The sequence below is a fragment of the Nannospalax galili genome, unplaced genomic scaffold, assembly GCF_000622305.1.
Source record: "Nannospalax galili isolate Female #2095 unplaced genomic scaffold, S.galili_v1.0 scaffold879, whole genome shotgun sequence".
NCBI lineage: Eukaryota > Metazoa > Chordata > Mammalia > Rodentia > Spalacidae > Nannospalax > Nannospalax galili.
The window spans coordinates 1,254,610-1,269,133 of NW_008346261.1; the positions used below are offsets into that span (position 1 = coordinate 1,254,610).

Here is a 14,524-nt window from a genome sequence, read left to right on the forward strand (position 1 = left end):
TGTTATGTAGCCCAGGCTGGCTTTGAACTCACCATGTTCTTGCCTGTACCTCCCGAGTACTGGGATTACAGGTGAAATAGCTTAGCAACGAATATCACCATCAAATTTTATTAAACCAGTTATAGCAACCTCAACATACTACTTCAACATTTTTAAAGTATAAAAATTTTTAAGCATATGCCATGGCTTATACATCTTTCCTCAAAGGAGTCAAGGCACAATACTCAGTAAAGGAGAATATTTCTATACACTGTTATTTCAAGGAATACAAACAAAATGCAATTTTAAAATTTAAACATTACATTTTACCATGTTTTACAAACTAGGTCCATGTCACCAATATGAGATATGGGTGACTGAATTATAATGTTGAAGCTTTTGTAGTTGTAATTAGCCAAAGGATTTGTTTCAGATACCCATTAAAAGGCAGCTTTGTTATATGTGATTTAATTGCATTAAAAGAAAACAATTTTCCCGCTATGCTTTTCCACTGACCTCTACTCATATAAAAGTCTTGGCTCACTCTCATGCCCTTCAAGTGCTTCAGTCTAGTGCACAAGAAAGTTTACTTTTAAACTATTATACAATTAAGTACACTCTTATAGAATGATCAGAAGCATCTGGGAAAGGTGGAAGTGAAAAAAAAAAAAAAATTCACCGGGAAAGTTAGCTTAATGTTTGCTCTTCAGAGTGGCCCATTATCAACATTTCATAGTGGGTTCCTTTATTTCCAGGTCCCTGAAGTATGAGTAATAAATTATGACTTGAACTAAACAAGTCAACTTGGCTCCAAAATGAAATTTTCCTACTTCTACTTTCTAGTCCCTGAGGTGGGAAGAGGAAATCCTGGTCACAGCCAAAGAAGTCATATTTTTGGCTCTAACATACATTTTCCTGTCTCTCTAAAAGCCAAACTGTGCTAGTGAGACTGTAAAGTCTTAGGTTAGTGTTTTAAGCTGTATTTAAATTTTTTACTTCCATAATCTTTCTTAAATTTAAGAAAAAATTAGTATCATAAAATTAATGTCATTGCCTTCTTTTCCCCATTCAAATCACTTTCCTGACTCAGATACCGATCTGAACTTTTAAATGTGTGCTCAAATGAAATACAGAAAATAATGCAGATAGGTTGCTTTATTTCTATCAGAATATTGAAAAATTGTTCATCTATAAGATAGCTTCCATTCATTTCTGCATGATAAGCTTAGTATTTATGTGAAAGAAAGCCATAAAGAAAGTCCAGCAATGTATCTAGAGGATGTATTTATGGGAATCATTTAGTTTACCATCTTCTTTTATAGAAAAAAAAAAAGTATGGCAGACGAACTGTAAGGTTACAAATAAAGAGTCACACCTATATATTCTCTTGGGTCAGGGTAGGCAAGAATATAGCAAGAGCTGTGGGTTATGGGACATTCATTCTCTTGATATTGTATAGCAAAGGGGAGGGGGGTTCATCTGATGATTCTAAGATCCTGTCTGAGTTGACTGGTGCTAGGAAGCATCTTGTAGAACTTCAAAAATAAAGTGCCATGCTGTGAGAAGGCCTCCAAGAAGACTATATACCAAACAGCAACTCTGATTAGCTTCTAAGAAACTGAAGTGGTTCCTAGGTTAATTCTAAAGAAACTCGGTCCTATAATCAAAAGGTACCGAATTTTGCCAATAAACTGAATGAGCTTGGAAGAGGATCCTAAGTTCCAGCTGATAATGCAGCCTTGTGGAACACTGACAAGAGGACCCAGGCAAGCCAAGCTCAGATTCCTCTACATGGAGGTAATCAATGTGTGTTGTTTTAAACTACTACATAATAATTTGCTAACAGCAGGAGAAAACTAATACAAACAGTGATAGCAAGTATAATAAATATGACAGCCTCAATTTATTATGATTTTATTTTTTATTATGCATTAGATAAAGCATTAAGGTGCTGTTGGGAATTGAGCATTCCCTTCTATAAATCTTTCAATGACGCATGACTACAGCACACTGTACTGCCTCATGAGCCGTATTAATGTTTACTATCATTTTGTTCATTATCATATGATTATAATTAGTGTTTGAATTACAGTATCTAGCAATAGGGTTGTTACAAAGGCAGCATTTTAACTGTAGAGACAGAAGACGCTTAAGAAATTGTCCCTATCTAAAAAAAAAAAAAAAAAAGAAAGAAATTGTCCCTATCTTCAAGGTATACCATCTGGCAGATTATAAGACATATTTACAAACAGTCAAAATAACATAATGAATTCTTGCAGCATGTGCTTTAAGAATAAAGGACAATGGTTAAGGCAACTATGCAGATAAATATACAAGACAATATTACTGTACTTTTGGTTTATAATTTTTTTCCTATATTAAAAAGTAAGTATGTAACAAGCTATGTGAATGAGAACAGAATGATAAAGACACTATGATAACAATATGAAAGAAGATGACAATGGTAGTTACAACCTCCACATAAACGCAAACAAAATAACTTGAAATACATACACAAAAGGGAAGAAGAAGGAAATCAAAATACTGGCTGAGGACCTTGATGGGAAGAATTGAAGTCTAAAACATTGTGACCACCAACATGGAGCCCAAGAAATTTCAGTTTGGAGCACCTCAGATTTTCAGATGAGGGATGTTCAATTCACTAGTAAAGCCTGCAAATACTCCAAAATTTTAAAAAAGAAAATCTCTAAAATGATAAACACTTTTGGTCTGAAGCACTTTGGATAAAGGAAATCAACCTCTAATGTACTACAAGCAACTGGACACAAAAAGGATCTGATGAACAGAAGCACATGATACAGAAAACAAATAGCTAAATGGCAGCTGTAAGTCCTTTCCCACCAGTAACTACTTTAAATATGAATGTATTAAATTCCATAATTGAAGGGCAGAAACTGGCAGAATGGATGAAAAAATTGACAATATGTTGTCTACAAAGGACTCATGTTGGCTGTAAGGAAGTTGGACCTTTGTATCATACAGAAAAATTTACTCAACATAGACCAAACCCCTGCATTTAGAATCTATAAGCAGCAGCAGAAGAAAACACTAGGGGCAAATTTCCATGATCTTGGATTTACTGGTAAGGTCCTAAGTTAACAAGTAGATTGATTAGACTTCACCAACATTTTTTAAAATTCATTTATTATTTTTATTTTATGTGTATGCATGTATGGCTTGCATGCATATAAATGCATTCACGTCATGCAATGGCCCTGGAACTGGAGTTACTGATAGTTGTTAGCTGTCGTGTGTGTGCTGGGAACAGAACCTGAGTCCCCTGTAGATGCAGCCAGTGCTCTTAACTGCTGAGCCATCTTTCCAGTCCCCTTCACCAAAATTTTAAATTTTTCTATTTTTTTTACATTCCAATGTGGCATACAAGTAAATATTTTCAATAACTGATGCTTTCTATACCATTCTGTACATGTGTGATCTATAATAAATAACTGTGGCTCTAAATCATTAAATTTTAGATTTGTTACACAGAAGAACTGATACAGACATATGGCAATATGAAACATACTTTCCTTTACATCTGATATTGCTGATAAAGAAAATACCTTTGGGCCTGAGAAGATAGGTCAGTAGGTAAAAGCATTTGCTATATAAGCAAGAAGACCCGAGTGGGAATCCCCAGCACCTACATAAAAAAACAGGCATTGAGACTGGAGAGATGGCTGTCAAGAGCACTAGCTGTTCTTACAGAGGACCTGAGATCGATTCCCAGCACCCACATGGCAGCTCACAACAGTTTCAAGGGATCTAACGATCTCTTCTGAACTCCGCAGGCACTGCACAACATGGGTGCACTTACACACATAAAATAAAAATAATTAAATAATTTTTTTTAAAGTCAGGTATTGCCATGCATGTGTGTAGTAACCCCAAATTCTGGTGGGCATTGAGACAGGTGGATCCTGGAAACTCACTGGCCAGTCAGTCTAATACAATGGTGAGCTTCAGTCTAGTGAGACCTCATCTCAAAAAATAAAGTGGATAGTGACAGAGGAAGATAACCTGATGTCTTCCTGTGGCCTTCACAGGTGCAAGCATAGGCATATGCACACATATGTGCACACACAAACCACACATGCAAAGAAGAGAGAAAGAAATAAAGAGAGGGATGAGGAGTAAGTGAGAGAAGAAAGAGAAAAAGGAAGAAAGAAAAGATATTGTTTGGCTAAGTCTCCCAAAGGCCCATGTGTTAAAGGCTTGGTCCCCAGCCTTTTGGGAGGTTGCAGAAACTATAATAGTTGGGGCCTAGTGGGAGAAGTTACATAACTAGAGGTGTCCCCTTGAAAGAGATGCTGGGACCACAGTCTTTCCTCTTTGACTCCTGGCTGCTGTGACATGCTCTGTTTCCTTTACCATGTGCTCCTGCAATGATGCTCCTGACCTAGCCAAAAAGGCAACTGGACCAAAACCTCTGAAATCAACAGCTAAAATAAACATTTTTCCTTAGCATCTGCTTATCATAGCTGGGTGTGGTGGTGCACACCTTTAATCCCAGTACTCGGGAGGCAGAGGCAGAAGGATCTCTGTGAGTTCAAGGCCAGCCTGGTCTACATAGTGAGTTCCAGGACAGCTGGGGCTACAGGGAGACCCTGTCTCAAAGAAGAAGAAGGAAGAAGGAAGAAGGAAGAAGGAAGAAAGAAGAAGAGGAAGAGGAAGAGGAAGAAGAAAGAAGGAGGAGGAGGAGGAGGAGAAATTGTTTATCATAGTGACAGAAAGTGGATAAACCAAGAAGGAAGGCAATAAGAACCCAAATTCTATCTAACAGTGATGTCCCAAAATAGCTGTTAGGGTGAAAATGGGGGAAAAAAATTTCTTTTTCTTAACAAATATTTTGTAAATTTTAAGAATTTTTGAAAATCAAATAAAGAATAATAAACACCTATATGCTCACCATTTTCTTGAAATCTTTTTTTTAACTAAAAATTATGGATACTTTCCATCTCTTCTTAAATGTAATCAGCATTATAAATTTGGTATGAGTATGTTCAGACCTCACTACTTTGTATGTATATTATTTCGTATAGCCTAGTATTAGCCATAAAATTTATCAACTTTTCCATCTCTGAAGAATATGTATAGGTCCAAGAAATATATGAGGAAAAATGGAAAGAATCAGTTTAAGGGGTAAAATATATTTAAGATGTTAGAGGGACATGTGGTATATGAGAAGAAAGAGATTGCCTCCACACTAGCAAAGCAGCATTCATGCAATACTGCAGGGCCATGGTAAAGTGACAGGACATCAACAGGCAGTGCATTGCACCAACAGCAGTCTCGGCTTCTGCAGAACGCAGCACTAACACTGTTGATGGCGAGCACAATGGTGTTCTGGAGCAGATGCCTGCGTTTCTGAAGTTGTCTGAGCAGCCCTAGCCATTTCAAAAGAGTAGTCACAGCCTAACACATGGACAGCAGTGACCTCAGAGGTACAGCAGTAGCTGGAGACAGTAGAAGCAAAGTCAATAGACACAGGAAAGATTAGAATGAATCAGCTGACATACTTCCCGAGGACTCAGAAATTTTGAAGAAGTTCAGAAGTTTCAGGAAAACCTGGAGCTAATGAAGGAATTACCATTTATTTACTATTAATGTTACCCATGCTCTACCCTAGAGAAGCAAAAATAAAATTATACAATTTATAGTGCTTATAACATACTAACAACAAGGAAGATAACTGTGCTACTGGAAGAACTCCTATGATACCTTAACTGACTGGAGCCTGGAAGAAGGATACAGATCACATTCAGTGGGCCATTTCAATGGCTAGGAAGTGTCACACTTTGGTCTCACATTGCTGGCACCTTCAAATGTCTGTAGGAAATGGAAGAAAATCCTCCCTGATGGAAAATAATGGCAACTATGATGGTAACTTTAGATGTTGACTTGAGTAATCTGAGGGAAGCCAAGGAAACAGGTACATCATTACTTCTGGGTGTATCTGACCAGATTTCCAGAGAAATGTGTGGAAGACATTCAGCTGTGGGCCACAAGGGAGGAATAGAGCAGGGGAGGGGAAACTCTGGCTTTCCTTCTGGAGCTGATATAATTTTTTATTATCAATGCCTTTGGATGTCAGACTAAGTTCTTCAGCATTTGGACCCTGGAACTTGCATGGACAGTGTGCAGTAGGGAGTGGCTAAGAAGGTGGCTAGGGTTTTTTTGTTTTTTCAATAACTTTTTATTTATGAGTGTATTGCCTATATGTATACAAGTTCACCTATGTTGCGTAATGCCCACAGAGGTCAGAAGAGTATGTTGGATCCCCTGGAACTGAAGCTACAGACAGTTGTTGGCCACTGATAGAGCTAGAATTTGAACCCGGTCTTTTGCAAAAACAACCAGTGTGCTCTTCTGAGCCATCTCTCCAGCTCTGGCTGGGGATTCTGACCTGGGATTGGGGCTGCATCATCAATATCTGTAATTGTAAGGCTTTTAGCCTCTTGGACTAAGCCACACAATCGTGTTTCAGATGATCATTGTGGAACTTTTCAGCTTCTATAATCATGTGAGCCAATTCTGAATGAATATATATGTATATGTGTGTGTATACGCACACACACACACACACACACACACACACACACACACTCACATTCTTTTTTTCAATTGGTTTTGTTTCTCTGGAGATGCCTAATAGATCACCTTAGTATCCACTACTCTATCTTACCATATATAAACCATACAGTTTAGAAAGTGAACAGTGCTAATAAAACTAAAATTTTTTGGTCTAGATGAGGTAACTGTTTAGAAATGTCTCTCCTAATATAAGCAATAGTGAAAATTGAGAAAAATAGAGCAGATGTTTTCAGAGAGTAGACACCAGACTCCATTATTTTAGCACATTAGTCTGAGCATAATTTTTTGCCCACAGCACACATCACTGAAGTGAAGCCCAGTGCAATGGTCCTATTGAGCTGAAAAAGAAGAGAGGAATTTGGAGCAGCTAAGTCATGAGATCTCAGGGCAGCACATGAGAAATAAACCAAGGACCCAGGATCCCCTAGGGGAACCTATGAGTGTTTTGCTAAGAGCTTGGTAAAACAAATTTTGGACCTCTACATCAAGTATTTCTGACTAAGCAAATTTTGGTGGAGACTGAACAAGCTCATAGGTAATACTGATGTTCCTGACTAAAATTTTCTCATTCATTCAGATTCTCCAGAGAGTTAAACAAAATACCAAGGATAACGTAATACCAAAATGCCAAGAAAAACATATAATTAACTTTACACAAAGTTTATAGATAATAAAAGTTCACAAGGCTTTGAAGGCTTACCTGTAGATCTTTCACATTTGGAAAAGGAATTCCTACTGTTATGACAGCACGGGCATTGTCATCTGAGAAATCCAGACCCTCACTCACTTTGCCACGACAAACTGCTATGAGGAGGGCTCCATCTTGAGCAACAGAAGGAACACATTTTAAAAAGCATACTCAAAATCCCAGCACTTGGGAGACAGAGGCAGGCAGATCTCTGTGAGCTCAAGGCCAGCCTGATCTACAAAGTGTGTTCCAGGCCAGCTGGGGCTACAGGGAGACCCCGTCTCAAAAATAACAAAAAAAGAAAAAAAAAAGCATACTCAAAATGCTCAGAGGTTACTAATCCTCACCATTAAGTATTTTTAGTGAATTTAAAGGAACCAGAGACTACTTTAGAGATAGTTTTTAAAGTTCATTAACTTTAAATAAGGGAAACAAAGCAGATACAACACGGTAGCAAATCAATTTACAAAACTCAAAACGCATTCTCAAATAACTTATACACACAACAACAGCTTTAATATTACATGACCAAGTGTGAACCAAGACACTGAAATTTAGTCATTACCTTTACCAGCACAAATTAAAATCTTCAGAACACATTATTATATTGAAAAGTATTTTAAGCATGTACACAGAACACTATATATACATATATTTGTTTGATAAGACAGGGTCTTGCTATGTAACCCTGCTGGCTTGGCCTTATATGTAGCCCAGGATGGCCTCACGTCTGCAGCAATCATCCTGCTTCAACCTCTAGAGTGTTGGGATTACAGGCATGCACTCCCATGCCTGGCTTTGTTTTTGTTTATGGATCACATTATGTAGTCCATGCTGGTCTCGAAGTCAATTCTCCTGCCTTTTTGTCTCCCAAGAATTAAGATAAGAGGTTCCTGTATCTGGCTATAATCTTTTTAAAAAATATTTTATTTATTATTCTTATTTTATGTGTATGAGTGTAATGTTTGCATGTATGTGAGTGCACCGTGTCGTGCAATGCCACGGAGGTCAGCAAAGAGCATCAGATTCTCTGGAACTGGAGTTAAGGACAGTTTGTAGCCACTATGTGGGTGCTGGAAATTGAACCCAGGTCTTCTGCAAGAGCAGTCAGTGCTCTAAACCACTGAGCTGTCTCTCCAGCCCCATGTGGCTATAATCTTGTTACTAAAAATGTATTAGCAATCATGTTATAGTTATTAGCTCTTACATCAAATTCTTTTTATGGACATTCTCTAATGTAGAAATTGAGTCCTTAGTTACTTTCTATTGCTGTTTGAGACAGAATCTAAATCCAGACTGATCTGATCCTGCTATCTTCCTAACTTCACTTCCCCAAGTGCTGGGATTACAGGAAAATGCTACCATACCTGGTTCCTCAGTTATGTTCTGGAAAATGCAAGTTTATCTTATTTGGTAGAATATAAACATAGGCTATATTATTTGCATTCAAATGTATATATCTCATTCAGTTAGTAAAGAAGATATTTACACTTATCCTAACTACCTTCCTGCACAAAATATTTCAGGTAATAGAAGATAAACTGTGGTATAATACCTGAACACATGCTGTTTCTTAAAGTTGGTTGGGCATGCCCAAGTGAAAATATATTCAGGACAACACCAGAAGTTCTTATTTAGCTTATTTTCTTTTCATCTAAGATTATAAAATAAAACTTTCTCAAGTGCAATTCACTTAAAAAAAAATAAATGATGTTCTAACAGCACCAAGTTCTTCTTGACTTACAATTTTAAAGACTCCTTTCATTGACATGAAATCATTTTCACTTACCTTTCTCTCCTTTGAACTTGATAGCATCATAGTACACCTGCAGCAATTCATCAAAGTCAGTTTTTTCTCCTCCTTGGGGTTCTACAATGACTGTCTTCACCAACTCTAAACTATGCCATAAACCAGTGAAAACCCAACGTTCTCTTAATTTCTCTAACAGCTAAAAGGAAAAGAAAAAAATTAATTTTTATACACCTAACTGAACAAACACCTTTATTTGCTTAAAGTCAATGTGACTGTAAAGTGCCATATTAACCTTTTTTCTTTTTTTTCTTTTTTTTTTTTTTGGTCTTTTTGAGATAGGGTCTCCCTATAGCCCCAGCTGGCCTGGAACTCACTATGTAGACCAGGCTGGCCTTGAACTCACAGAGATCCGCCTGCCTCTGCCTCCCAAGTGCTGGGATTAAAGGTCTGCACCACCAGGCTTGGCAAGTAAACAATATTTTATGAAGCCATTATTAGATAAAATTCACTAACAGCCTGAAAGGGTTTGAATGGTGCCTGGTTCACAGTAACAGTGAAGTGTCAGCAGTTGTTGCTGTTACCACTAACACTTCTATTTAAAAAAAAAAATGTATATATGAGGTGTACGTGTCTGATAGATGCATGGGTTATACCCTGGTGTGTGTGTGTGTTAACACCATAACATACTGCAGTTAGATTAGAAGACATCTACTTAAAAACATAAGTTTGAGAAATATAAAGAATTGAAAAATGCAAAATTTCTTCTAAAGAAGCCCAGCAAAGATTTTTTTTTTTTTTACATTATATACAAAATAATTCACTTGGGATGGTGGTGCAACCCTATAATCCTAGATACTAAGGAGGCTGAGGCAGGAAGATGGCAAATTCAAGGCCTGCCTGAAGTACAGAATGCATTAGGTCAGTCAGGGCAACTTAATGAAACTCTGTCTCAAATAAAAAGTAGAAAAGGGCTAGAGATAGAGCTTAGTGGTGGAGTGCCTGCCTACCATGTTCAAGATCCTGTATTTAATTGTTCATAAAAACAGAGAGAGAGAGAGAGAGAGAGAGAGAGAGAGAGAGAGAGAGAGAGGAGAGATAATTTAGAATATCAGAAAATCATTATTTTAAAAGATTAAAAGACAAGTGTAATATATGAAATTGTTATTTCAAACTTGTTATAAGGGATAAAAAAATATTTTGTCCACTAACTTTTGGTTTCTAAGAACTTCAGAAATTTATGTTCAATGAAGTTTTATCAAAACTTATGTGTACCATAAGAACAAAACTTAATATGCAATACTAATATAAAAAACTTGTATATGAAAAATAAGATCTTCATTTATTTCTGAGTCTTAAGAAACATGTCTGCAAAATAAAGCTGTTAAGTCACTGATATATCTGAGTCTATTTTATTTCTAAATCAAATTGTTAGAGCATAATTATTATATAACTAAGATTATAATTTAGGAACTAGGTGAAAAGCAAAGAGAAGAAACAGACAGACACACACCAAATAAGGATTACATTTTCCTAGTTTGCACTGGAGGCATGCATTAAAGCTTTCGAACTTTGACAGTGAAAATTTTATAACTTGAATACATTGCTTACCCAATATAGAAATTATCTTGGGCAGGTGAGATGGCTCAGCAGGTAAAAGTACTTCTGATACAAGCTTGACAACCTGAATTCAATCCCCAGAACCCAAGGTGGAAGGAGAGTATTGACTCTCAAAAGTTATTCTCTGACCTCCATATATAACTGTGGCTCACATACACCTGCAAACATACACATCTCTCTCTCTCCTCTCTCTCTCTCTCTCTCTCTCTCTCTCTCTCTCTCTCTTACACACCATCATCATCATCATCATCGATAAATTTTAAAATGAAAATACAAATCAATTTCACCTAGGAATTGTGGAACCCATCTGTAATTCTAGCATTTGGAACACTGGGGCATTAGGATTCAAACTTTGAGGCCAGACTGGGCATGGTGGTACATGCCTTTAATTTCAGCACTCAGGAGGCAGAAATAGGTGGATCTCTGTGAGTTCAAGGCCAGCCTGGTCTACATAGAGTTCCAGGTCAGCTGGGACTACAGGCTAAAGACCCAAAAGAAAAAAAAAAAAGGAAATTCAGAGAGAAGAGACTGGCCAACGGCAAACCCTGATGAACCTATAGGCTCTAGATTACAGCCCTAAAGGACCACATTTGAAAAGGATTGAACAAGATATAAATCAGCCTTAATCAAGGCCGTCTTCAGCTACTACTCAACAGTTGAAAGCCAATCAGGAATACAAGAGACTCTGCTTCAAACAAAACACCAAAACCTAAGTCAAAAGTCTCCAAAGGCTTCCTGTTGTACTTAGAATCAAATCTAAGCCCTTACCACACTATGGCTTTATCCCAGCTCCCTCTCTGATCTCTACTCCTTTCTTCATCTCCCACACTGCTACAGTCACGTTAGCCTCCTTATTGCTCAGACTAACTCTACCTTTTTCTACCTCAAGGTTCTCTCCACCTGAACATTTCCCCAGCAATTAAAATAGTTTTCTTCCTTCTTTCCTTTAGACCTTTACTTGATGTCACCTCTGACAAACCTTCCCATGCCATCCCACTAAAATTATAAATCTTTTCTCTTTATTTCCAGACTTCTTTTCCCCCTTTTTCATTTTCTACACACCTAAATCAGATCCCTTGAGTTACCATAACAAAACATCATAGACTAGGTGACTTGAACAACACAAATTTATTTCATGCAGTCCTGAAGGAAGGGAAATGCAGGATCAAGATGTTGGCCAACTTGATGCTCTCTTCCTGTCTTGCAGAGGGAAGGCTTTGTGGTAGCCTCATGAGGCTATTCCTTTGTGCTTATGCAGAGAAATAAAGCGCATTCTCTGGTACCTCTTTGTACAGAGACACTAATGCTGTAAGACCAGGGTCTCATTCTCAGGACTTCGTATAATATTAAGTACAATTCAGAAGCTCCATCTTCAGAGGTAACCACACTAGGAGTTTGGCCTACCCATATAAATTGTTGGGACACAAACATCCAGTCCATAATATCAAACATATTACTATCATTTATATATATATATATATTATATATATATATGGTTTATTTTTCAACCTGTCATCCCTGGAAAAGTAAGAAGACAGTATTTTTTTTTCCTGTTTAGCTTACCATTAATTGTCCAGTAATTAGAACAGTACATAACACATAGAAAATGCTCAATAAATGTTTGTTAGATGAACTTAATAAATGAACTAACAAACAAAAAGAAGTCTTAAAATAATAGGACAGAGAGGAAAATAAGGAAAGAAAAAACACAACTATGCAAAATCAGGTGCTAAGTCCTCAATGAAAGAATATTAATGGGACAACAAAGCTGGAGTGCAAAAAGTGATGCATTAAGCCATGAACTCAGGCTAGGCCTTTCCCTTTCCTTTCTTTACTCCTTCCCTTCTTTCTTCCTTTTCTCCTTTCTCTCCCCTTCCACTAAAAATTACACAGAGGCAACATGCAAATGGGGAAAGTAGTTTATATACAAAAAAAAATACATATTATTTTAGTAAAAATGGCCTACAGCAAATTTTCAGTTGCAGGGAGTATACACTTAGGTCTATGGCTTTTCTGTTCTCATCGTAGGTGACACTCAAATCACATATTTATTCAGCTTAATCATTTCCCTCTTGTCAGAAGATAGCCAGACACAGTGGTGCACACCTTCAGTCCCGTCACTCTGGAAAGAGGCAGGTAGAGCTCTGTGAGTTCAAGACCAGGCTGGTTTACATAAAGTTCCAAGCCAGCCGGGGCTACATAGTGAGATCCTTTCTCAAAAAGGGGGGGGGGGGGGGGGGGGAGAGAGAAAGAGAAAGAAAGAAAGAGAGAGAGAGATTAAAGAAATACATGGCCTAATTTGTTACCTTCTCTTAAATATCAAAACTATATACCTAACAAATAGCTTAAAGTATATGGACACAGACCTATCTCTCAATTATTACAGCTTACAACATATGTGAAAAATGTGAGGTATTTCTAAGTTATTTTTATAGTTCATAAAAGGTAAATACTAGACACATACTGAGACTAGCTGACATAGAATGACAGAGATGATTTAATTTACCAATTGGTGTTCACATTGCTTGGATTCATTAGCCTCAGAGGCAATTTTTTTTTTTAAAGTCACATCTCACACATTAAAAGATACTTTAGAATGCCCATGTCTTATCTGGACATTGTCATTTGACTTTTTCAAGCTTCTTAAAATCAATACATCACCAGGGAGACTATAAGTCAGAATCCTGCATTTGTTCAGTGTCCACAGCTTTTATACAGCACCAGATGTTCAGTACATTAATAACGCACGAACTCATAGCCTCTTTTTGAAACTCTAGAAAGAGCAAATTGCATTAAGACCTCTTTGCCCTCATTACTGGTATTGTTACAATCCCAGTTCTCTGGAAAATGTTTTTTGGCATGTGTTTAACTTCATAATATTGCCATTTACTCACTTTAATAGCCAGTACTCAAGTCTTAATGCATTTAATAGTCTTGCCTAAATAGACTACCCTGTATAATCTTATTCCCATAATTTGTTTCATAGGTAAACCTAATTACATTTTTTTTCATCTGAAGATGATTCTTCACTCTTCATTGCATGAGGTATTAATATTTGAGAAGTGTTTATTTTGTTTTATTCAGGTGATGCATACCTATAGATGATATGCTGAAAATAAGAGTCTATTTATAAAAATGAAAAAAATTAATGGTGTTTCTAAGTAACTTTATAGTTACCATAAAAATAGGGATAGTCTTAATTTTGCTATATTCAAATTAAAGTATAAAAAGACAAAAATAGAAATTTTTACATCTTCCCATTTGGTTAAATTTGACTTAGTATGTTCACTTCAAAAGGCTAGTTATATTTCAGGATGAAATTTTCAATGAATGCTCATGTAGTCAGCAGTAAATCTGGAGAGGGAGTACAGACAAATGCTACTCTGAAATAGCATTTGTTGGCAATCTAAGTGGAAACAAAAGACCCTACAGTATTCTCTGAAAAGGGGCACTCATTCATTGGTTAAAAGAAAATGTTAAACCTACACTACAGAAAATGGCACATTTATTTTACAGTCACATAGATACAGTGAGATAAAAGCACAATATTTATAACATAAACTTAAAAAAAACAGTATTTAAGCAGTAACTCATATATTTCCTATGACAATCTAGCTAACTAAAATTTTCTGAACAGAAAATAAGAGCCTAATAACTACTGACATATGTAAGAAATTCTTAACTTTCAAAAATGGATTCTGAATTTCTGTTGGTTCATTAATGCTTGAAGTAAATATATAGTTAAAATTATATAGTTAATCATTGCTGTTATTTTAGCATTTTTCTATTTAAGAAATGATGGTTTAGAAAATGTTGGATAAAATCTGGATAAACAAATTTATTCACATAAAATTCAACTGTATATGCCATTC

The 14,524-nt window shown here is 36.5% G+C and overlaps 1 protein-coding gene across 1 annotated transcript in view; it reads right to left on the reverse strand.

The window, feature by feature from the left end:
* Brip1 (BRCA1 interacting protein C-terminal helicase 1) overlaps positions 1–14,524 on the reverse strand; it is a 213,801-nt gene that overhangs the window by 73,263 nt on the left and 126,014 nt on the right. Inside the window, 2 exon segments of the mRNA XM_008842653.3 lie at positions 7,295–7,416; positions 9,072–9,231. Of these exon segments, the coding sequence (XP_008840875.1) occupies positions 7,295–7,416; positions 9,072–9,231 (282 nt within the window).